General features: G+C 40.9%; 1 protein-coding gene across 3 annotated transcripts in view; it reads right to left on the bottom strand.

Annotated features, from left to right (window-relative positions):
* pomgnt1 (protein O-linked mannose N-acetylglucosaminyltransferase 1 (beta 1,2-)) overlaps positions 1-26,265 on the bottom strand; it is a 72,003-nt gene that overhangs the window by 42,000 nt on the left and 3,738 nt on the right. For 2 of the 3 annotated variants that reach the window (XM_043699155.1, XM_043699154.1), the window contains exons 2-7: positions 22,920-23,022; positions 17,347-17,462; positions 16,992-17,057; positions 12,978-13,091; positions 5,184-5,301; positions 4,837-4,935 (exon numbers count right to left, since the gene is read on the bottom strand). In XM_043699155.1, the coding sequence (XP_043555090.1) occupies positions 4,837-4,935; positions 5,184-5,301; positions 12,978-13,091; positions 16,992-17,057; positions 17,347-17,462; positions 22,920-23,022 (616 nt within the window). Of the gene's footprint in view, positions 1-4,836; positions 4,936-5,183; positions 5,302-12,977; positions 13,092-16,991; positions 17,058-17,346; positions 17,463-22,919; positions 23,064-26,265 lie in introns of all 3 variants that reach the window. The other variant, XM_043699156.1, reaches the window with a different exon arrangement.

The following is a 26,265-nucleotide window of genomic DNA, read 5'->3' on the forward strand; positions in this document are numbered from 1 at the left end:
TAGAGCTGAGCTTGACCTTAGCTTCCTCCACCTTATGTAAGCTACCTTTTTCCTTTTGACGAGAAGCTCCACTGCTCTCATCATCCAAGGTTCCTTTATCTTGCCCCTTCTTGCCTGTGTCAGAGGGACATATTTATTCATCACTTGCAACACCTGTTCCTTAAACAGTCTCCACATGTCTGTAGTGCCTTTACCATGGAACAATTGCTCCCAGTTCATGCTTCCTAACTCATGTCTAATCACATCATAGTTTCCTCTTCCCCAATTAAATATCCTCCCATTTTGCCTAATCCTCTCCTTCTCCATAGCTATGTAGAATGTGAGGCAGTTGTGGTCACTATCACCAAAATGCTCTCCCACCACAAGATCTGATACCTGCCCCGGCTCGTTTCCGAGCACCAAGGCTAGAATGGCCTCTCCCCTCATCGGCCTGTCAACGTACTGAGTTAGGAAACCCTCCTGAACACACCTCACAACAACAGCTCCATTCAAATCTTCTGCCCAAAGGAGGTTCCAATCAATACTGGGAAAGTTAAAGTCACCCGTTACAACAACCCTACTACGTCCACACTTTTCCAAAATCTGCTGACCTATGCTTTCTTCAATCTCCCTGCTGCTATTGGGGGGCCTGTAGTAAACCCCTAACGAGGTGACTGCTCCCTTGCTGTTCCTAATTTCCACCCATACTGACTTGGTAGGCGGATCTTCCTCGACAATGGAAGCTTCTGTAGCTGTGATTAGTAGTGCTACACCCCCTCCTCTTTTTCCCCCCCTCACTATTCTTTTTAAATGCTCTAAACCTGGAACATCCAGCAACCATTCCTGCCCCTGAGAAACCCATGTTTCCGTCATGGCCACAACATCATAGCACCAGGTACTGATCCATACTCTAAGTTCATCACTTTTATTCCTGATACTCCTTGCGTTAAAGCAAACACACTTTAACTGATCCCTTGGTTCCTTCCCAGGAAAATCCTTCCCACTAGCTGGTCTACCTCTTGCTATTGCCTCATCTGCATCAACTCTCACCTCCGGTATACAGCTCAGGTTCCCACCACCCTGCCGTACTAGTTTAAACCCTCTCGAACTACTCGAGCAAATCTTCCACCCAGGACGTTGGTCCCCTTCCAGTTCAGATACAACCCGTCCCACTTTCCCCAGAAGGCATCCCAATTATCTACATATCTGAAGCCTCCCTCATACACCAGCTGCGCAGCCACATGTTAAGCTGCGCCCGCTCCCTGTTCCTCGCCTCGCTATCTCGTGACACCGGTAGTAAACTAGAGAACACTACTCTGTTCGTCCTGCTTTGCAGCATCCATCCTAACTCCCTGAAATCACTTTTTATATCCTCAATCCTTTTTCTGGCTATATCATTAGTGCCAATATGTAACATGATTTCTGGCTGTTCGCCCTCCCCTTTTAGAACCTTATACACCCGATCGGAGACGTCCCAGACCCTGGCACCAGGGAGGCAACATACCTTCCGGGAATCCTGATCCTGACCACAAAATCTCCTGTCGATTCCCCTAACTATCACGTCCCCTACCACGAGTACTTTTCTATTCTGCCCCCTTCCTTTCTTTGCCACAGTATCAGGCTCAGTGCCAGAGAAATGACTGCTGTGGCTTTCCTCTGGTAGGTCATCCCACCCCCAGCAGTATCCAAAATGGTATACTTATTGCTGAGGGGAATGTCCACATGGGAGTTCTGCACTGTCTGTCTGTCTGTCTGTCCCCTTTCCTTCCCCCTAACTGTAACCCATCTATCCTTGTCCTGAGCCTTAGGAGTGACCAACTCCCGGTAACTCCTCTCAATTACCCCCTCAGCCTCCCGAATGATCCATAGTTCAGCCAGCTCCAGCTCCAATTCCCTAACAGTTTTCAAGGAGCTGGAGTTGGGTGCACTTCCTGCAGATGTAGCCAGTGGAGACGTGTGCGATGTCTCCCACATATGAAACACTGTAAAAATAAAAGTAGCCCCTCAAGTCCTTTTTTAAAACTTTCTCCCCTCACCTTAAAAATATGACCCCTAGTTTTGAATCCCCCACCCTGGGGGGGGGGGGGGGGAGAAGACCCTTGCTATTCATCTTATCTATGCTATTCATAATTTTACAAACCATTATAAAAGTCACCCTCAATCTCCTACACAGTGAAAAAATTCCCAGCCTACCCAGCCTCTCCTTCTAACTCAAACCCCCCATTCCCAGCAAACTTCCTGGTAAATCTCTTCTGAACCTCTCCCAATTCAATAATATCCTTCCCATAGCAGGGCAACCAGAAATGCACACATTACTCCAGAAAAGGCCTTACCAATGTCCTGTACAACCTCAACATGGCATCCCAACTCCTATACTCAAAAGGTCTGAGCAATGAAGGCAAGCATGCTAAACATCTTAACCACCCTGTCTACCTGTGTCACACATTTCAAAGAATTACATTCCCGAACTCCCAGGTCTCTCTGTTCTACAATACTACCCAGGGCCTTATCATTAATTGTGCGAGTCCCATCCTTGTTTGTTTTACCAAAATACAACACATTTATCCAAATTAAACTCCATCTGCTACTCCTCAGCCCATTGACCCAATTGATCAAGATCTCTCTGTACTATTAGATAACATTCTTCACTGTCCACTATACCACCAATTTTGGTGTCATCGACAAGCTTACTAACCATGCCATCTATATTCTCATCCAAATCGCTTACGTAAATGACAAACAATGTGGACCCACTACCGAACCATGTGGCATACAAGCCTCCAGACTAAAAAACACCCTCCATCACCACCTGTCTCTTACCTTCAAGCCAATTCTGTATCCAATTGGCAAGTTCTCCCTGAATCCCATGTGATCTAACTTGACTTTTTCAAGTTTAAAGTGGATCTTTTTCAAAGGGTTTACTAATGTCCATATAAATGTCTACTTCTCTGTCCTCAATCTTTTTGATTACTTCCTCAAAAACCTCAATCAAGTTTGTGAGACACTAGTTCCCTTGCACAAAACCATGCTGATTATCCCTAATCAGTCCTTGCCCCTCTGAATGCACGTACACCCTACCTTTCCAGATCATTTCCATAACTTACCCACTACTGATGTCAGGCTCACAGGTTTCCAGTTCCCAGAATTCTCTTTCCAGCCTTTCTTAAATAAAAGGCACTACTCTAGCCACCCTCCAATACCTCACTCCTGCATATAGATAATACAAATATCTTTGCTAGGGGCCCCACAAATTTTCCCCAATTTCACACAATGTCCTGGGATACTCTTGATTAGGTCCTGGAGATTTATATCCATCTTTAAATTTTCTGAGACGTCCAGCACTGCCACTTCTGTACTGCAAACAGGTTTTCAAAACATCAATATTTATTTCCCAGAGTTCTCTAACCTCCATTTCTTTCGCCACAGTAAAAACTGATGCAAAATATTCATTTAGTATCTCTCCCATTTCCTAAGGTTCAACATATCTTTAAGGGCCCTATTCTCTCTCTCGCTGTTCTTTTGCTCTGAAATACTTGTAGAATCTCTTTGGATTATCCTTAGCCTTATCTGCCAAGGCTATCTCACATCCCCTCTTTACCATCCTGATTTCCCTCTTAAAAATGCCCCTAACACTCAATACTCAAGAAATTCATTTGATCCCAGTTATCTATATTATTATTATTGCTTATTTTTAAATAGAACCTCAATATCTTTAATAATGTTTTCCCTTATCAAAAACACCCCTCCCTATCCTCTCTTGCCTCCCTTTCTATCCTTCCTATAGCGTCTAAAACCCAGAACATTAAGCTGCCAGTCCTGTCCTTCCCTCAGCCAAGTTTCTGTAATAGCTATGACATCCAGTCCTATGTTCCCATGCATGCCCTGAGGTTATCAGCCTTACCTGTAAGACCCCTTGCATTGATATAAATGCAGTTTAATTCTTCAGAGTTCTCATTCTAGGATTTGCTCATCCGCTTTTTCTAATTAAATTACTCTTTTCTGATTCAGAACCATCTTTATTTGTCTTTCTATTTTTACTGCTACTTAGGATTCCCACTTGCACTAGCCCCCTCGACTAGTTTAAAGGCTCCCAAACCAGAACTAGCAAATCTCCCTGCTGTATATTAGCCCCTTTATGGTTCATGTGAAATCCACCTGTTTTAAACTGGTCTTTTCTGCCCCAGAAGAATCCCAACGATATGTCCTGAATCTTTGCACACTGGACCATTTCTTCAGCCACTGATTTAGCTGCATTATCTTTTTATTCATAATCTCATCAGAACCAGCCTATGAGAGGGAATTCCTGATAGAATTCTAAGTCCTTTAAAAGTAAGTGACAATATTTAATATAAATCTGGTTGACAAAGAATTGTCAGCAATTTAATCCCATTTAACACCACTGGAGATTTGAAAAAGTTATATTGTTAGATCCCAGTTTTAAAATGAAAAAAAGCAGGGTTCTTTTAAAAATTTGCTTTCCAATAATCTTTGCTAGGAACAGATTGCTTGTCACTAGGCCTGGATTGTGTGTGGGGCGGGGTGGGGTTAAGGAGGAAATGAGTGAGAAAGTGGCAGAATAGTGAAGACTGTGATCAACCTGTCATATGCTTCATGTAGAGTATAATGTACACTGCGCTTTGGCCCTTCAGTTAGGTTTCTCATTTTTAAAAAATATAATAGTAAATCATTATAATGGTTTCACTAAACATGTTTTTAAATTTGCCATAGGTTGCAAATTAAAAGTCTTTAAAAAAATCAGTAATGAACAAGGTTATGGAATGTACAGAATGAGGATTATAACGTGAGCCTTAGATCACATACTTGTGCATATTAAAAATAATGAAATGCAAAACTCACCTTCAGCAGAGGTTAGCTGAACTTCAGTTTTCAATAAAACAGGATCTCCCCAGGTGGCCAATGCTGGAGACTTTGAGTGTTTTTCACCGTAGACTTGGCCTAACAATAAAAATGTTGAACAATGTGTAAAATTAGATTTCAAATAAATCTCAACTGGACATTTACTGTTGCTAGACTTGTCACTATTGGGATCTTAAAAATTCTTTTCCACAATCCATGGTTCAATGTTATAATATTATGAATTTGCATCATTTTATTCTTGACACAAAGTTTTTTTTAATATTTGCATACAGCAGTATATCAAAGTTTGCCTCCATCAGATTTTCAGAAATGTACACATACTGCACCTCCTTTCTTTACCACAAAAGTCCACATGTCTCGCCAACTGAGTGATGAGGCAATCTGACTACCCAATCCTTTAAGTAGACTTTTGGCAGTGTCTTTTAGATGGAAAGATCCTTCATCCTGAATCATTAAAAGGAAGGATAAAAAGGTTAGTTATTTCCTACAGCACATCTACTGGTTACTACATAAATAATGAAATATTAAATAGAACAATATAAATGATGTTCAAATTTTGTATCTCAATTTTTCCCTTTATGCTTCTGTGCACCGTCATTTTCCTATGGACACACCAAGTACCTATTCCAAGAGACTGAGTTTTCCTGGGGAGCCTAAACTGTGGGAGTATTTCAACTCAGGGGCCACATTAGGAAAAAAATTCAACCAAATTTGTAAAGCTTGAATTCTTGAGAAAGTAGCAAGCAGGTTAGACCAGGTAGAGCCAATTTGAGAAGGTGCTGCACAGGAGGCTGAGTATAATAACGGCCCATGGTGTCAGTAGCAAGATGCTAGCATGGATAGAAGCCTGGCTATCTGGCAGAATGCAGGGAGCGAGGATAAAAGGGTCCTTCGCAGGATGGCAGCTGGTGACAAGTGGTGTTACGCAAAGCCCAGCTTTGGGACCACAACTTTTCACTTTATACATTAATGATCTAGTTATAGGAATTGAGGGCATTCTGGCTAAGTTTGTAGACGATACAAAAATAGGGAGAGCATAAGATAGCACTGAAGAAGCGAAGAGGCTGCAGAAGGATTTGGACAGGTTAGGAGAGTGGGCAAAGTAGTGGCAGATGGAGTACAATGTGGGAAAACTGTGAGGTAGTGTACTTTGGTAGGAAGAATAAAGGCATGGATAATTTTCTAAATGGGAGAAAATTCAGAAATCTGAAGTGCAAAGAGACTTGGGAGTTCTAGTCCAGGATTTTCTCAAGGTAAACTTGCAGGGTGAGTCAGTAATTAGGAAGGCAAATGCAATGATGGCATTTACGTTGAGTACTTGAACATAAAAGTAGGGATGTACTTCGGACGCTCTAAAAGACTCTGGTCAGACCATATTTGGAGTATTTTGCGCAGACGTGGGCCCCATATTTCTGGAAAGATTTACTGGCTCTGGAGCATGTTCAGAGGAGGTTCACGAGAATGGTCGCAGCAATGAAAAGCTTATCACATGAGGAACGCTGGCTTGATACTTGATGGATTTTAAAAGGATGAGGGGGGATCTAATTGAAATGTACAGAATACCGAATGGCCTGGACAAAGTAGATATTGGGAAGATGTTTCCATTGGTAGGAGAGACTAGAATCAGAGGACACAGCCTGAGTGTAAATGGAAAACCTTCAGAACGGAGAGAAGGAGAAACTTCTTCAGCCAGAGAATGGTGAATCAATGGGATTCACTGCCACAGAAGTCTGAGGAGGCCAGGTAATTGAGTGTATTTAAGACAGAGGTAGATAGGTTTGTGATTATCAAGGAAAGCAAGGTTGTGGAGAGAAAGCAAGTGAATAGGATTGAGAAATGTATCAGCCATAACTGAATGGCAGAGCAGAGCAGAATCGACATTTCGGGCATAAGCCCTTCTTCAGGAAGGCCCGAAACGTCGATTCTCCTGTTCCTTGATGCTGCCTGACCTGCTGCGCTTTTCCAGCAACATATTTTTCAGCTTGGTTGAAATTGAAGTCTACCATTAAAATCAGAGTAACCTACTAGTGTAATCTATTTATACTCTGACCCTTCCACAGCAATTTTGCCAGATAAATTGTCATTTTACACCTTGTACTTCATTCTTTACAGCCTCTAGCAATTTAATGTTTTCAAGTACTAATTTTATCAAGAATGGCTTAGACCATAAGACAGAGGAGCAGGTATTAGGCCATTAAACCCGTCAAGTCTGCTCTGCCATTTAGTTATGGCTGATACATTTCTCAATCCCATTCTCTTGCTTTTCCAGCAACACATTTTTCAGCTCTGACCTCCAGCATCTGCAGTCCTCACTTTCTTCAATTTCAACCAAACCAATTTAAAGCCAAGCTTGGGAAAACCCAGGATCAATCAAGACAGGTATCAAGCCCTTACAGTGGGGGCATTTTCTATCTTTTGCTAGTACAGAATTAGGCCAGTTTAGATTGTCTGCACCTCAACTGGTGCCTTTTGTGCATTTAGACCAGAATGTAGTCAAACTCAGTGTCTAGCACAGAACCTTTTACTCAAACTTGGATGTTTGAAGAATGAACAAAAAGCATCAACTGCTCCCTATTTCAAATTTAAAAGAATTCATTCTTGGGAATGTGGGCATTACTAGCTGGCCAGCATTTATCACCCATCCCCAGTTACCCTCAAGAAGGTGGTGATGAGCTGCCTTCTTGAATCGCTGCAGTTCATGTGCTTTAGGAAAAGAATTCCAGTACTTTGACCCAGTCACACTGAAGGAACAATGCTATAATTCCAAGTCAGGCTGATGAATGGCTTGGAGGAGAATTTGCAAGTGATGCCATACTTGACATGAAGGATAATGAAGGTCAAAGGTTTTCTTCAATAAACTTTGGCCGATGGATTTTCCCAGTTTGTATCTTTTCCTTTCTCTAGTTCTCCCCGGTACCATTCTGAACTACCAGGATATACTCATGAATAAATGTAATGAAAGAACAAAGAATAAGGGAAATATTAAGTTAGAGAAACAAGTTTGGGTACAATATTGTTACATCTATGACAAGATTAAAGTTTACATTTTAAGGATAATGGTACCCTGCTTCACTGGCACTCCTTACAACAGGTGCACAGGGATCATATCTTGAGATCATAGTGTAAGTGATGGTGTTATTTTTGTTTCCAAGCAATCACTTCCCATCTACTCCTTTAGGGAAGAAATCTGCCATCCTTACCTGATATGGTCTACATGTGACTCCAAATCAACAGAGATGGGACTGTCTCAAGTAACCCATGAAACAGTCTAGAAAGAGCAACTGGAGACAGGTTCCATGAATGAACAAAGACAGAAAAAAAATTACAATTCACAGCTTTTTGAGAAATGGGTGGCTGCATTTGCGGTTGGGGGGAGGTTTATGGTTGCATTTGCAGAAGCCAAGAAAGTAGAAAACATACTGGCATCGTTGAGGCGAGGTGCGGAGTGTGTGGGGCATTTTGAAAGTGACAAACTAGGTTCATAACATTCAGTAAAAATAAAAGTTGACCTGGTCCAGGCAATGACTGTAACCTTGTCAAGCACATGCAGCAATGTATCTGACTCTATTACCAACTTTATAGAATGTTTTAAACAGATTTAATACATGGCTAATCATCAGCAGGAGAAATTGGATGGCCAGCAGCTAAATGATTTGGACGTGGTTAAGGTCAAGTTATCATACCCTTTATTGCTACCACACTGGATAAAGCTTATTTAACACGAATATTTGGAGGTTCATGACTGACCTGCACTACCCCATACTATAGAGGACATCAGTACACAGAGGAATCTAAATTATCCGAAGGCCACAGGCAGGGAGTATTTCGCTCAGTTAATCGAATGCCAGGTAACATAATTTAGCTATGCACTTGGGACCTTACAATCTTGTTTGGATAATCCAAAATTCAGAGAATTGAATGTTGGATAATCGATGTTCCTCTGTAAAGGAATTCCATTATAGGTTCAAATTAACCTTGGCTTAGGTATATAGCACCCTCTGCTGGATAATTTCACCTGTGTGTAACTATGATTTGGAGGAGCCAGTGTTAAACTGGAGAGGACAAAGTTAAAAATCACACAACACCAGGCTATAGTCTAACAGGTTTAATTGGAGGCACTAGCTTCAAAGCACTACTTCATCAGGTGACTGTAAAGCAGGATTTTAAGACACAGAATTTTTAGCAAAAGATTACAGTGTCATGCAGCTGAAATGATATATTGAACAAATCTAAATTAAATCTTTCATCTTTTAGAATGGGTTTGCTGGTTTCGGTTCTTTAATATGTAAATCCAATAACTTTTTTTAAGACATATTCTCAAGATAACTTGAGGTTTTATAACAAAAGATGCCATCTCAGCTCAGACAGTGCATTTAAGGTGTGAGGTTAAAGTCTGTCTGTATCCCAATCTTGTGAGTGTGTCCAGAACCAGGAGTCACAGTCTGAGGATTCAGAGTGGACCATTTAAGACAGAAATAAGGAGACATTTCTTCACCCAAACAGCGGTGAGCCTGTGGAATTCATTACCACAGGAAGTAGTTAATGCCAAAAAAGCACTGAATGTATTCAAGAGACAGTTAGATGTAGCATTTGGGGCGAATGGAACCAAAGGTTATGGGAAGAAAGCAAGACTACACTGTGTTTGACGGTCAGCCATGTTAGTGATGAGTGGCGGAGCAGACTCGAAGGGCCAAATGGCCTCCTCCTGCTCCTATGTTTCTATATTTCAAGTTTCACAACATTCATAAACATTCAGTCATCCCACCATTGACACTTAGTAGCAGCAGTGTGTGCGCGCACTCTATCTACAAGATGCACTGCAGAAATTTTTAGACATCTTTTGGACTGCACCTTGCAAGCCCAGAACCATAGCCATCTAGAAGGACTAGGACAGCATATACATGAGAATACCACCACCTGCAATTTTCTCTCAAGCCATTCACCAACCTGACCTGAAAATATATCATCCCTTCATTGTCATTGCGTCAAAATCCTCAAATTCCCCAGAGGCATTGTGGGTCTACACATAGCAGTTCAGGATAGGAAGTTCTCCACCATCTTCTCAACGGCAGCTAGGAACGGACAATAAATGCAGCCCCATCCAGTGACAGCATGTCCCACAATACAACAAAGACAGAACAGGAGCACAGAGTTCATATACCAAACAACACTCATCGTTTGTTAAAAGCTCAATTTTTAGGATCACATACAAATGAATCCTGGCAATTTCTGAAAATTATAGAAAAGATCCATTAGTGAAAAATCGTCGACACTGCAAGTCAAATTGGAACGGTTTAATTTATGGTTTCAAACCACTATATGGCTGAATTACTTTAGGGCTGGTTATAAGAAAAGAATTTAAATGACAAAGTAAAATAGAAACTACCATAACCAGGTGTGGCAGGGAAGACTGTGGAGCAGCAGTGGTCAGCATTTTGGGGAGTAATTTGGCAGGCAAAGCAGAAATTCATCCCAAGGAGAAACACCCAGGAGAGAACGAGGCAAACATGGCTGACAAGAGAAGTCAGGGACAGCATAAAAGCAAAAGAAAAAGCATACAATGCGGTGAAGATTAGTGGGAAGCCAGGGAATTGGGAAGCATTTAGAAGCTTTAGGACAATTTAAAAAAGCTATGGGAGTAATGAAATGAGGGTAAGCTAGCTGGTAATATAAAAGAAGATTGTAAGGGATTCTTAGATATAATGAAAGGATGAAAGAAGCAAGAGTGGAAATTGGACCACTGGAAAATGAGGCTGGAGAAGTAGCAATAGGGAATAAAGATATAGCAGAACTGAACAGGTATTTTGCACCAGTCTTCACGTTGGAAGATACCGGCAGCATACTGGAACTTAGAAACAGACAAGGGTCAGAGGTGAGTGTAGTGGCTATTAGTAAGGAGAAGGTGCTGGGGAAACTGAAAAGGTCTGAAAGTGGATAAATCACCTAGACCAGATGGACTGCATCCCAGGATTCTGAAGGAGATACTTCACAAATCACTGGAGTCAGGGAGGGTCATACAGGACTGGTAAATGGTTAATGTTACACTCCTGTTTAAGGAGGGAAGAAGGCCCGAGACAGCATACGAGAGACCAGTTAGCCTAACCGGAGCCATTGTTAAGATTTTAGAGTCCATTATTAGGGATGAGATTACAGAGTACATGGAAGTACATGGCAGAACACGGCTGAGTCAGCACGACAAGGAGCAGTCTTTGGACAAATCTATTAGAATTCTTTGAGATGGTAATGAGCAAGATAGACAAGGGAGAGCCAGCGGACGCTCTTTATTCGGATTTCCAAAAGGTCTTTGACAAGGTGCTGCAAAGGATGCTGCTAAATAAGAGCCCATGGTGTTCGGGGCAAGGTACTGGCATGGATAGAGGTTTGGCTGACTGGCAGAAGGCAGAGAGTAGAAATAAAAGAGCCTTTTTCCAGATGACAGTCGGTGACTACTGGAATTCCACGGGGGCAAGTATTGGGACCCCAACAATTCATGTTATACATTAATGACAAAGGAATTGGAACAGGGTCTCTAAGTTTCTAGATATAACAGATAGCTGGAGGAGAAGGTAGTATTTAGGAAGCAGGGAGGCTACATAAGGGCTGGGACAGGCTAGGAAAGTGGGCAAACAAGTGGCAGATGGAATACAATTGGGGAAATGTGCTTGGCATAGATTATTTTCTAATCAGGAAAACACTACAAAGATCTGAAACATAAAGGGACTTTGGAATCCTCGTCCAAGATTCTCTTAAGGTTAACATGCAAGTTTAGTTGACCATTAGGAAAGCAAATAGGAAATTTGCATTCATCTCAAGATGACTAGAATACACGAGGACAGATGTAATGCTGAGGCTAAAAGGCTCTGGTCAGGCATTTGGAACATTTTGAGCGGTTTTGGGCCTCGTATCTAAGGAATGATGTGCTGATGTTAGAGGAAGTCCAGAGGAAGCTTAGAAGGAGGATCCTGGAGACAAAGAGTTGTCATATGAGGAGTATGAGAACTTTGGGTCTATACTCAATGGATTTTGGAAGGATGACAGAGATCTGATTGAAACTTGCAGAATACTGAGAGGCCTAGATGGAGTGGATATGGAGAAGATCTTTCCACTAGGAGGAGAGACTGATCTGTGAGCACAGCTTCAGAGTGAAGGGACGACCCTATAAAATGAGAAAGAATTTCTTCAGCCATAGGGTGGCTAATCTGTGGAACCCACTGCTGCAGGGGGCTGTGGAGGCCAAGTCATTGAGTGTCTTTCAGACAGAGAAAGATAGGTTCTTGATTAATAAGGCAATCAAGGGTTATGGGGAGAAGGCAGGAGACTGGGGTTGGGGAACATATCAGTCATGATCAAAAGGCAGAGCAGACTCAATGGACTGAATGGCCTAATTCCACTCCTAAATCAACTCTTATAGTCCATGTTCTTATAGATGGGAAAGATGTACAACAGTTCTGTTTATTGCAAAGAATAAAGCCTTTAAGTTTCAGTTTTAACTCTCCTTTACCCAAAATACAAGAAATGAAAGACATCATTTCACATTCATGGCTTTTCTTTGCAGCAGTCTCAACTACAAATGGCTTATCATGTTTGTGTATTATAATGAGATGAGAGAAGAGAGCAACAACAAAAAAAAACTCCACTGTATAAACTCCCAAGTCAGGCAAAATGAGGGGAAGTGAAGCTAGACAAGATTAGGTCTTGCTCAATATGTACATAAAAGGCCAAATGACGAGTTGTAGCATTCGGTGATTCCATTACTGGTACATCAGAAGTTAAAGATGAAAAAATAAGAAGCAAAGACAGCGCCACTGTTAGAAGACACCTGAAGAAGGCCAAATGACAGCTTCAGATTCATCATGTTGACATTTTGGAGACAGACCCAAACCTAGAAAGGCCAGACCCAGAGTTAGAAATCACACAACACCAGGTTATAGTCCAACGGTTTATTTGGAAACACTAGTGATTATGCAATGAAGGAGCAGCTTGCACTTGCAAATCTTAGGAAATGGTTTTACTTTGCTCACTTGCAAGTTTAAAGTGGCCACCCTTCAACCAAAATTAAGTTTAAAAAAAAGCTTTTACTCTGCCATATGTATATTTGGATGATGTTGAATTATACTGACCTTGATAGTAAATAGAAGTATTCTTCCACGAGAGACCATATTTAAGAATAAGATCATTGCTTCGTCTTCATGGGGTGAATACGTATCAAATACACGTTTAGCCATCACATGACCCTGCTCAGTAAAAAAAGTCATTTGCTATCATTTGCGCCACTAGTACTACAGAAAGATATTCAATAAGATTTCAAAACCACTTACATCTTAAATATTTAAAATTATCAGTCCTGAATATACATTGGAACATAACAGTTTTACTCACTCTCTTAATTAACTATAGACTGACTGCACATCAAATGCGCTTGCTAAAAAGGCAAAACACATGAAAACGAAGAGATTTCAGGAAGTTTTCCACTGCACATGGAGATGTTTATTTTCATTAAGGGAGACAGTCTCCAATTGAGCCCATACAGTATAATATGCACGGCAACCACTTAGTTCACAACTGACACATTTTCAGCAAAATCTACATTGACTGAATCTATTTAGCTTGGTCATCAACTGCAAATGTAGAAACATTCAAAAGAAGATCTCTGTAATCAAGGATCAGATTGACAGCCTGTATTATGGTTATTTGTATCCTTAATATACTTGTACTGAATCTCGTAGACAAATGTAGATAGGGTTTTTTTAAAAATAAGGCTTTTTAGAATATTTTCTTCCTAAAATGTTACTCAAGAATTAGAATAATGGGATCTGCGCCTGTGAAGATGAGTTTGATTAAGTAAAGCAGGGGTGGGTGGTAATGCTACTGGACTGGTAATTCAGAGGCCCAGGCTAATGCTTTGGGGACATTAGGAAATTCCATGACAGTGCCTGGTGGATTTTAAATTCAACTACTAAGTTTGGAATATACAGCTAGTCTCAGTAACACAGTGATCACAACAATTATCATCTTTTTTTTGGAGAAATCCGTCTGATTCTATTCTCTAAGAAATGACATCCTCCATCCTTACCCAGTCTGGTCTACATGAAACTTCAGACATATAACAATGCAGTTGACTCTTAAGTGCCTTCTAAGATGGCTCAGAAAGCCTATCACTCAGACTGGCAACAAATATAAACAATTCCAGCAACATGAAAGAATAAAAATGTTAACAATTTACACCAAACAGTGCAAGGAAAATCTTTCCGGCATCTATTTTTGTATTTTAAACTTGTAGATATAAATCTGCAAGCCATATATTTCTATTTGTCCTAATTTGTTGTGACACTTAGCGAGTTTTGAGAAGATTTGTAGCTCAGGTTGAGGTTCTGAATATAGGTTGGCTCACTGAGCTGGAAGGTTCCAGACATTTCGTCACCCTACTAGCTGACATCTTCAGTGGGCCTCCGGGCGAAGCACTATTGATAATTCCTGCTTTCTATTTATATGTTTGGGTTTCTTTGTGTTGGTGATGTCATTTCCTGTGGTGACATCATTTAATGTGATATTATTTCCTGTTCTTTTTCTCAGGGAGTGGAAAATGGGGTTTAACCTGATGTGTTGGTTGAGAGAGTTCCAGTTGGAATGCCATATTTCTAGGAATTCTCTGTTTGGCTTGTCCTAGAATGGATGTGTTGTCCCAGTCGAAGTTGTGACACTATTGAAAAATATTAGTATGGGCCCTTTATTCGTGAGCTTTTGCTATTGAAGAAGTAGTGGACAGCGAAGAAGGTTACCTCAGAATACAACAGGATCTTGATCAGATGGGACAATGGGCGGAGGAGTGGCAGATGGAGTTTAATTTAGATAATTATGAGGTGCTGCATTTTGGAAAGGGAAATCAGAGCAGGACTTATACAAGTCCGAGGGAGTGTTGTTGAACAAAGAGTCCTTGGAGTGCAGCTTCATAGTTCCTTGAAAGTGGAGTTACAGGTAGATAGGATAGTGAAGAAGGCATTTGGTATACTTGCCTTTAATGGTCGGTGCATTGAATGTAGGTGTTGGGAGGTCATGTTGTGGCTGTACAGGCCATTGGTTCAGCCACATTTGGAGTGTTGCGTGCAGTTCTGGTCTCCCTCCTATAGGAAGGATGTTGTGAAACTTGGAAAGGTTAAGAAAAGATTTACAAGAATGTTGCCAGGGTTGGAGGGTTTGAGCGAGAAGGAGAGGCTGAATTGACTGGGGCTATTTTCCTTGGAGTGTTGGAGGCTGAGGGGTGACCTTATAGAAGTTTATAAAATCTTGAGGGGCCTGGATAGGGTAAATAGGCAAGGTCTTTTCCCTGGGGTGGGGGAGTTCAAAATGAGAGGGCATAGGTTTAAGGCGAGGGGGAAAAGATACAAAAGAGAGCTACGGGACAACCTTTTCATACAGAAGGTTGTGTATGTATGGAATGAGCTGCCAGAAGATGTGGGGAACCTGGTCCCAATACTGCATTTAAAAGGCATCTGGATGGGTATATGAATAGGAAGTGTTTAGAGGGATATGGGCCAAATGCTGGTAAATGGGACTGGATTTATATAGGAAATCTGGTTGGCATGGACAGATTGGACTGAAGGGTCTGTTTCTGTGGTGTATATCTCTGACAGTATTATTTTCCATCCCATTTTATTTTCTTCTTACTCCATAAACACTTTTACATCCCACTTCAATTCAGATAATAATGATTCTTTCTGCAGACTCCACTGATTAAATCAGATATATTGCCACTCAGTTTATACTCCAATTGTATTCTTGAAACCTCTCTCCATGAAATTTGTGGAAAAACAATGTCATATACAGGAGGATTTGCCTTGGATTTACTTTAGCACCAAAAGTTGGTCTCTCTAGAGACACAGTGACAACCACGCACAAAAAGAGATTATTATCCTTTTTTTTGTAGCATGTTTGCATGTACTGGTAATACAAAGTAATACAAATTTTACAAACTCTGTCTCTTTCATTGATACTATTTATAGAGTTTGAACATAATTTTATTTATTGAGCATATCTCTTCTAAACTGAAGACAGTTTCTATGAATGGAAACATGGTGATTCAAGCACAGAACTTCCCTCACGGTAAGTGGCCGTGAAGCATTTTGGGAACATCCTGACGCTGTGAAGGGCACTATATGAAAATTGAAGTTCTACTTTAACAAAGGCCTTACTATCTTTTTATTTCACAGATAAAAAGTGCTTAATGATATTACTATCTTTGACTCTGAAAGAAGTTTGGGTATCACAAACCGTCTGTGATAATGTGTACATATAAACCAGAATACACAATATGGAAACAGGTTCAACCAGTCCATCTGCATTCATCCTTCAGATGAACAAAAGAAATTCTAATGAAGTTTACTCACCTGGACCTGTAATCCTCTTTCTTTCAAAACCGTTCAAACCCGATCCTAAAACGTTGACATTTTCTACTTCAACCACAAAACCTTGAAGTGGATTCTAAAGCCTCATGACTTTCTCCTGTCCTCTATTCTGAATCTTAGCTTTAACCTTGTATCTAAGGTCCCTCTTTCAAATCACTCTGTTTCCTATCTACTCTGTCTGCTGGTATCCATTCTTTCATAACTCGACAAACCTCGACATACTGTCATGTAATTTGCAATCAGTCAAAAAATCCTAGAAAGTCTTTAAATTCACATTTTCTTTATATTCCCTTGACCTTGTTATATGTATTGCTGATGAACCAAAAAAATTCTGCGGTGGGCATAGAAATCACGAGTGGCTCAATACAGCATGGAAAATTGTTTTCAGTATCAGTAACTGGAGAAGGTGGATTTAAGCTGACAGACCCAGTGATAGCACTGGGAAACTATTTATCTTATATAAACAAGGCAAGTTATCATAAACTAGAATGTGCTGCATAGAGAAATGATGGAACTAGATTGAATAGAAATATTCAAAAGAGAATTGGATAGACACTTGAAAAGGGAAACATGAGTGGCCTGGAGGGAGTAGGTTAATTTGATTCAGGAACAAGGGGCGAAATGGCCTCCTCCTGGATGGTGTCATACCCTGATAGCATGTGAAACTAGACAAAAAATATTTGTGTTATGTGGATGGATGATGTTTCAGCTTTCCTTGTGCGGTTTACTTACCGTGGCTTGATTCAAAACAATAACGTGTATTCCTCGACCTTGCTCTTTGACTTCATCCTCAAGGACCTACAACATTAAAATATGAAAGGGCATCTATTGGATCAACAAGGAACACAGCATGAAGGCATCTTCCTCCCACGCAAAATAAGAATGCTATTTCATGATACTTGCAACCTGATACAAAGCGAAAACGAAATTAAAGTTTCAATATGTTTATTAATTATTTCATTATCTTAAACTGACAAAAGGGCTCAGCTTCCCATAATTATTCTCTTACGTACAATGTTAGGAATAATATTACAGTTGTGAAGGAGTGTAGTCATAAGATTAAACGAAGCATTGAAATGGCACTTACTGTTGTTCCATCAACAGCAACATAGACTTTTGATCTGCTGGAATAGACTTCAATGTCCAGGACCTTCCGGCCATGTGATGGTCTGCGAGCAGTTTCCATATTAGGTATGACATTATCTGACATAAAAATAAGACAATAAGTCCTTTAAACCAAATCCATAATATACCACCTATAAATAAGTAGAACTGAGATTTACACAATAGCTACCTCTGGAGTAGGAAACTGCACAATATCCATTTTTAGGACTTAAACATTGCTGGATATCCCAAAATCCCTGAGAAGGTCATGGTAGTTAGAGGCCTTTTAAAGCTGTTTGAATCGATTGAAGCACTTCTAAGTCACTTCAGAAGGCAGTTAGAACTTAACCACTTCAGTGAAAGACTGTGTGACATATAAGCTAGACTGTTGACGGATGATGGTTCCTTGGTCGAAGGACGCTGGTGAGTCAGTTTTTTTAATAAACAATAATCTTACAGCTTCACTGTCACTTTTACTGAGGTCAGTTTTTTTCTTCCTTAATTAAAAAATTCTGAGTTTAAATCTCACACTGGTGGGTTTTGACCTCTCAATCTCTCGAGCAATGATCAGTAACAAAACCAAAGATCTGAGAGATGTCAAAAAACAGTTATTCGGCATGGAAAAGGTTATAGTAAGTAATTCAAATTCAGATAATGTTTTTACTGCAAATTTACTATACAAAAGTAAACAGTCTTACTTCCTGCTATCAAATTGTAGATGATTACAGTCCAAAGATGTGCAGGTTACGTGGATTGGTTACGTGGTAAGTTGCGACATGGTGTCCAGGGATGTGCAAGGATTAATCATGGTAAGTGCAGGATTACAAGGATAGGTGGGTCTCAGTGGGATGTTTTTCTGAGGGTCAGAGAAATCTGAATGGGCCAAGTGGCCTCTTTCTGCTGTAGGGATTCTATGAAATCTTGTATGATGCTTGTATCACAGTTAATGTTTGAATGGGAGCATCCTCACACACTAACTGGACGGCATAGCTACCATGGCACTCACCAACATGTCAACACAAACAGTACAAAAATAGTGGAAGGCATAATAATGATTATAGGACTACAATTAATGAACAAATTGAAATTGGATTCTACATCACATGAAACGCAGCGTTCAAGAATATTAAAAATTGGAACCGATGTAGGCCATACGGCTCCCAAGTCAAATCTCTGGGGTAGAGAATTTCTAAGATTCATAACTGTATGTGTTGAAAAATGTCTCATCTCAGTCCTAAATGGTTGATCTCTTATCCTAATATTAGACCAGAAGACATGGGAGTGGAAGTAAGGCCATTCGACCCATCGAGTGCACTCTGCCATTCAATCATGGCTAATGGGCATTTCAATGCCACTTACCCGCACTCTCCCCGTATCCTAAATTCCTTGCAAGATTAAGAATTTATCAATCTCTGCTTTAAAGACATTTAACATCTCGGCCTCCAATGCGCTCCATGGCAATGAATTCCACAGGCCCATCACTCTGGCTGAAGAAATGCCTCCTCATTTCCGTTCTAAATTGACCCCCTCTATTTCTAAGGCTGTGCTCACTGGTCCTATATCCCGCCTAACGGAAACAAATTCCCAGCATCCACCCTTTCTAATCCATGCATCATCTTGTAAACTTCTATTAGATCTCCCCTCAACCTTCTAAACTCGAATGAATACAATCCCAGGATCCTCAGCCATTCATCGTATGTTAGGCCTACATTCCAGGGATCATCCATGTGAATTTCCACTGGACACGCTCCAGTGCCAGTATGTCCTTCCTGAGGTGTGAGGCCCAAAACTGGACACAGTATTCTAAATGGGACCTCACCAGAGCTTTATAAAGTCTCCAGTAGAACATTGCTGCTTTTACATTCAAATCCTCTTGAGATAAATGACACCATTACATTTGCTTTCTTAACCATGGACTCAACCTACAAATCAAACTTGAGAGAATCCTGGACTAGCACTCCCAGATCCCTTTGTACTTTGGCTTTATGAATTTTCTCACCGTTTAGAAAATAGTCCATGCCTGTATTCTTTTTTCCAAAGTGCAAGACCTCACATTTGTTCACATTGAATTTCATCAGCCATTTCTTGGACTACTCTCCTAAACTGTCTAAACCTTTCTGCAGCCTTCTCACCTCCTCAGAACTACCTGCCTGTCTACCTGACTTCATATCATCTGCAAACTCCAACGGAATGCCCCAGTCGCTTCAACTAGATCATTAATATATAAAGTGAACAGATGCAGCCCCAACACTGAACCCCGCAGGACACCATTTGTCACCTGCTGCCATTCCAAAAAAGAACCTTTTTATCCCAACTCTCTGCCTTCTGTCAGACAGCCAATCTCCAATCCATGCCAGTAGCTCACCTCGAACACCATAGGCCCTCACCTTACTCAGCAGCCTCCCGTAAAGCAACTTATCAAAGGCCTTTTAGAAGTCTAGATAGATAAAATCCACTCGGTTTCCCTGGTCTAACCTACTTGTTACCTCTTCAAAGAACTCTAACACGTTTGTTAGGAAAAACCTCCCCTTACTAAATCCATTCTGACTTGTTCTAATCCGACCCTGCACTTTCAAGAATTTAGAAATCTCATTCTTAACGATAGATTCTACAATTTTGCCTAAAACCGAGGTTAGGCTAATTGACCTATAAATTTTCCATCTTTTGTCTTGATCCTTCCTTGAAGAAGGGGGTTACAATAGCGATTTTCCAATCAGCTGGGACTTTCCCCGACTCCAGTGATTTAAGAAAGATTACAACCAATGCCTCCGCTATTTTTTCAGCCACCTCCCTCAGAACTCTAGGATGTAGCCCATCAGAGCCAGGAGATTTTTAAACCTTTTAGCTTTTCTAGCACTTTCTCTTTTGTAATGGTTAGCATACTCAACCCTGCCCCTTGACTCTCCTTAATTGTTGGGATATTACTCATTTCTTCCACTTGAAGACTGACACAAAGTACTATTGGGTTCTTCAGCTATTTCCTTATGTCTCACCACTAGCCTTCCTGCATCAATTTGGAACGGCCCAATTTTTACTTTTGCCTCTCGTACGTTTCCTATGTATTGAAAGAAACTTTTACTATCATTTCTAATATTACTGGCTAGCTTACCTTCAGATTTGATCCTCTCCTTCCATATTTCTATCCTTGTTATCCTCTGTTTGTTTTTGTAGTCTTCCCAATCTTCTGATTTCCTAGTGCTCTTGACCACTTTATAGGCTCTCTCTTTTTCTATGATACATTTCCTGACTTCCTTTGGCAGCCATGGCTGTCTAATTCCCCCCCACCCCTCATTTCTTTTAGATGAACCTCTGTACTGTGTCCTCAATTACACCCAGAAACTTCTGCCGTTGTTGCTGTACTGTCTTCCCCACTAGGCTCTGCTTTCAGTCGATTTTCATCAGTTCCTCTCTCATGGCCCTGTAATTACCTTTATTTAACTGTAACACCATTACAGCCGATTTTGCCTTCTCTCTTTCAAACTACAGACTGAACTCTACCATATTATGATCGCTGTCTCTTAAGCGTACCCTTACTTTAAGATCTTTTATAAAGTCTGGCTCATTACATAGCACTAAGTCCAGAATAGTCTGCTCCTTTGTGGGCTCCATCACAAGCTGTTCCAAAAAACCATCTTGTAAGCATTCCATGAATTCCCTTTCTTTGGATCCACTAGCAACATTATTCACCCAGTCTATTTGCATATTGAGGCCCCGCCATGATCACCGTGACCTTGCCTTTCTGACATGCCCTATCGCTTTTCTGGTACACCTTGCGCCCCTGGTCCTGCCCACGGCTGGAAAGTCTGCCATTATGGTTTTTTTTGCCTTTGTGGTTCCTCAACTCCACCCACACAGACTCCACATTAATCTAATCCTATGTCATTCAGTGCCATAGATTTAATTTCAATCTTAACAATCATGGCAACCCTGCCCACCTCCCTCTTTTCGATAAGTTGTAAATCCTTGGATGTTTAACTGCCAGTCCTGAACCCCCTGCAACCACGCCTCTGTGATGCCTACCACATCATCATCATTCAGATGATTTATGCTGTTAATTCATCTACTTTGTTATGAATACTACAAGCATTCAGGTAAAGCACCTTAATGCTAATTTTCTTATCCTCATGATTTCCATCACCTCCAGTAGTATGTCTTAACATTTCCTTCCTTTTTGCTTCACTGCCTCGAACTTAAGACTTGCACACATGCTATCCTGCTGGTTATCTTTCGACTTAACTCCATACTCCCTGTTGCTTTCCCTTTTCTCTGACTCACAAGTTTAAAGTCCTAGTGACCACTCTATTTATCCTTTTTGCCAGAACACTGGTTCCAGATCGGTTCAGGTGGAGACCGTCTCATCGGTACAGGTTCCGCTGGTTCCAAAACTGATGCCAATGTCCCATGAAATGGAATCCCTCTTTCCCAAACCAATCTCTTAGCCACGTGTTTACTTCCCTAATTTTCTTATACCTATGCCAATTAGCACGTGGCTCGGACAGTAATCCAGAGATTATGACCCTTGAGGGGGGTCCAGTGGCAGAGAGATGAGTAGCCAGATTTAAGGTGATTGGTATAATATCCAGTGATAGCATGAGGAAATTATTTCTCTTATATAAACAAGGCAAATTACCATGAACTGAATGCACTGCCTGAAAAAAAATGAAGGATATAGATTGAACAGAAATATTTAAAAGATAATTGGATAAACATTTGAAGGGGAAAACATTCGAGGACTGCAGAGATAGAGGAGGGGAGTGGGTTAATTTGATGCTACTATCAAACAGTCAGCACTGGAACAAAGGGCCAAATGACCTCTTTCTGTTTTAACATACCAATACCATGTTCTTTAGTTAAAATTAGAAATTCTAATCTTAAGAACACAATGTAATATCACAAAGCAGATTCTACTAATTTCCTTCAACTTATAAAGATTATAACACATTCCTGATGAAGAGCTTATGGTTGAAACATCGATTCTCCTGCTCTTCAGATATTGTCTGACCAGCTGTGCTCTTCCAGAGCCACACTTTTTGACAAAAATTATATATGTGTTGGAATTTTAAGAGATGGTATGCCTAGCCATGCAGTTAGATGATTATCTGCACTGAGGTGTGCACAGGTCACTCCTAATGAATTACAAATTACATTAAAAAGACCAACAAAGCTGCAATGTTACTAATAAACCCTATAATCAAACTTTCACCCCATTAATATTTAACATTGACTGTACTGTAAAGATAGAAAAAGAGCTAGTTCTAGATTCAAAACGCTACACTGACCTGTACTACTAAATAAAAATGGTTCCAATTTGGTTGAAAGATCAAACAATTTTCCAGTGGAAGACATTATCTTTACCGTGTATTGTTATATCAGGAGCCAAAACCACACTACTGACCTCGCTTCATTAGGAAGGTTGCACATAAATTTCAATTCAATAGAGAACTGAACACATTCTGCTCTCTCTCTCATGTTGCATCCCACATGAACTGTTTGTATTTATATACAGTAGCACATTAACATAGGAAATACATTATAAAGCACCTTACAGAATCTTACCATAATCTTCTATTAATTCCTCCTCGGCAGCAGCTCTCCTTGTATCTAAAATAAGTTTGATGTTGACGATAACAGTCACAAGTAGAAACAGCAGCGCGACCGTCTGGAAAATAAATAATGCCTGTTCAAGCCTGTGCTCAACATCTGAAGGAGCAAACAGTTCAGTTGGAGAGATTTCAGCTACAAGAATAAATAACAGTGAACCACTAAAACAAATGTATTCTATGGATTACACCACCATTTAAATAATAAAATAATTAAAGTAAATATTTAAATAAATTGGGGCAGTGGTCTGACTCTCAAGGGTAAGAAACACATCAGTTATAAAATTAGACCTCAGCTGTTTCATCAATGACTTTCCCTCCATTATAAGAATGAATTGGAGAATTTCAATGTTAGTTGCATAATGTTCAGCATCATTCGTTACTCCTCAGATACTGAAACAGTCCATATCCAAATGCACTAAGAACTGAACAATATCTATGCTTGTGCTCACAAGTGGCAAGTAAGTTTCATGCTATACAAATGCCAAGCAATGATCACCTCCAACATGAGAAAATCTAATGATCACTGCTTGACATTATATGGTGTTATCATCATTGAAATCGCCAATGTCAAAATTCAGGGGTTACCACTGACTAGAAACAGAACTGGATTAGCCATGTAAATGCAGTGGCTCCAACTGCAGGTCAGAGGCTAAGAATCCTGCAGTGAGTAACCCAACTCCTACTGCAAAACGCCTGTCCACTAACTACAAGGTTCTAGTCAAGGGTATATTGGAATAGGCCCCACTTGCCTGGACGAGTGCAGCTTCAACAACACTCAAGAAGGATGATACATCCCAGACAAAGCAGCTTGCTACATCTACAAACATCCACTTCCACTAAGCTCAGCAGAATCATTGTGTGCCTTCTACAAGATGGAAGTCAGAAATTGAGAAAGGATCCTTACACAGACTTTCCAAACACACAACTGCTTCTAACTAGAAGGTTAAGGGCAGCAGATACATGGGTACACCGCATCTGCAAGTTCCCCTTGAAGCCACTCAGCATCCTGACTTGGAAATATATTGTCATTCCTTCAGAACCGCTGGTCAAAATCCTGGAATTCTACCTACAAGCACATGGATTGAAGCAGTTCAAGGCTGCAGCTCACCATCACCTACTCAAAGGCAGGAAGAAATCAGCAATAAATGCTGACACAACCAGTGATGCTCACATCCTCATGATTTATTTAAAGAAATCAAACAACTAATGAGCAGTGTTCTCAGCTTGAGGGAACTGATGCATTCTCAACTGAGATAACTAGAGAGTGCAGCATAGCTTGGTGAACTAATAACTATGACAGATTTAAGTTTGATGTCAGATGCCAAGATGATTTGGAAAACGCAACTTCAAAAGAAAACTGTCTCCTTATCTTGCCAGGAAGAATTCACAGTAGGAGTGGCAGACTTTACCAAGCCAGAAGCAATCCTCCAAAGCAGAACTGAGGAAGGGAACATGGTGGCTTCACTAATACTATAATCTGGCTATAGGAGAGGATCCAGCCTAATCAACAAGGTAAAATAAAGAATCTATCCAATATGGCACAGATTTAATAGCAGATTGGGAATAATAGATTGAAGATGTGGCAAGGTGGTCCATACAATGCTATGGAAGCCATCACTAAAAACAGACAACCAGTGTTCAGCGATCCAGGACACTACATCAGGTAAGGGCAGTGAACATCCTCTGTGAAGGAGACAGATAAGATTAGTCAAAGTCATACAGCATAGAAACAGGCCCTTCAGCCCATCATGACTATGCTAATCAACCAATACTAAACTATACTAATCCCATTTTACCTGCATTCCGTCCATAGCTTACTATATCCTGGCATTTTAAGTCTTCAATTACAAAAGCCTGTTTAAGCAGGAAAGACATCCTCCATAAATAAATCCAAGACATTAAAGTTCCTCTGGTTTCAAGGGACCTTCAGACCTCACTTGTCAAGAACAGAATCAATATCAACAATTTGCAACCCAGAGAACCAACAATCTTCGCAATCCAAAGAGTATATAGAGTCATAGAGATGTACAGCATGGAAACAGACCCTTCGGTCCAATCCGTCCATGCCTACCAGACATCCTAAACCAATCTTGTCCCACCCGCCAGCACCCGGCACATATCCCTCCAAACCACGGTGGCACAGTGGTTAGCACTGCTGCCTCACAGCGCCAGAGATCCGGGTTCAATTCCCGCCTCAGGCGACTAACTGTGTGGAGTTTGCACATTCTCCCCGTGTCTGCGTGGGTTTCCTCCGGGTGCTCCGGTTTCCTCCCACAGTCCAAAGATGTGCAGGTCAGGTGAATTGGCCATGCTAAATTGCCCGTAGTGTTAGGTAAGGGGTAAATGTAGGGGTATGGGTGGGTTACGCTTCGGCGGGTCGGTGTGGACTTGTTGGACCGAAGGGCCTGTTTCCACACTGTAATGTAATGTAATCTATTCATATACCCATCCAAATGCCTCTTAAATGTTGCAATTGTACCAGCCTCCACAACTTCCTCTGGCAGCTCATTCCTTACCCCACCAGTCTTAAGCTACTTGGTCCACAAAGCCCTAAATTTTTTCTCCCTTCCTTCAAAATCAGTGAAGCTTTCCCCTCCTGCTCAGTTCTCATTCCCTAACAGTGTAGTACAGGGGTACAGGAGAAAAGGCAACTCTCATTGATTCAGATCCAGCAGCTCTCACTACATCTGCACCGTTAGATGGGGTGAGGAATGGTATAGGCTGAGTATAGATTATAAATTTTAAACACTTATCTGAAAGTAAGAAAGCAAGATTAGCTAATAAGGTAATGTTTAAATATATCAACGCCTCATGCGCCCATAAGGAGGTTGAACAGTTCATCAATATCACAAACACCTTCCACTCTGATCAAGTTCACCTGGACCATCTTTTGAATGAGATAGATTACTTAGATTACTTACAGTGTGGAAACAGGCCCTTCGGCCCAACAAGTCCACACTGACCCTCCTATGAGCAACCCACCCTGACCCATTCTCCTACATTTACCCCTTTTCCTAACACTACGGGCAATTTAGCATGGCCAATCCACCTAACCTGCACATTTTTGGACTGTGGGAGGAAACCGGAGCACCCACAGGAAACCCACGCCAACACGGGAAGGATGTGCAAACTCCACACAGACAGTTTCCTGAGGCGAGAATTGAACCAGAGTCTCTGGTGCTGTGAGGCAGCAGTGCTAACCACTGTGCCACGCAACATCTCCCTCCTCTTTCTGGACCTTCATCTCCATTTCTAGCGACCAACTTGACATGGACATCTACTTCAAACTCACTGACTCC

The sequence above is a fragment of the Chiloscyllium plagiosum genome, chromosome 11, assembly GCF_004010195.1.
Source record: "Chiloscyllium plagiosum isolate BGI_BamShark_2017 chromosome 11, ASM401019v2, whole genome shotgun sequence".
Classification (NCBI taxonomy): Eukaryota; Metazoa; Chordata; class Chondrichthyes; order Orectolobiformes; family Hemiscylliidae; genus Chiloscyllium; species Chiloscyllium plagiosum.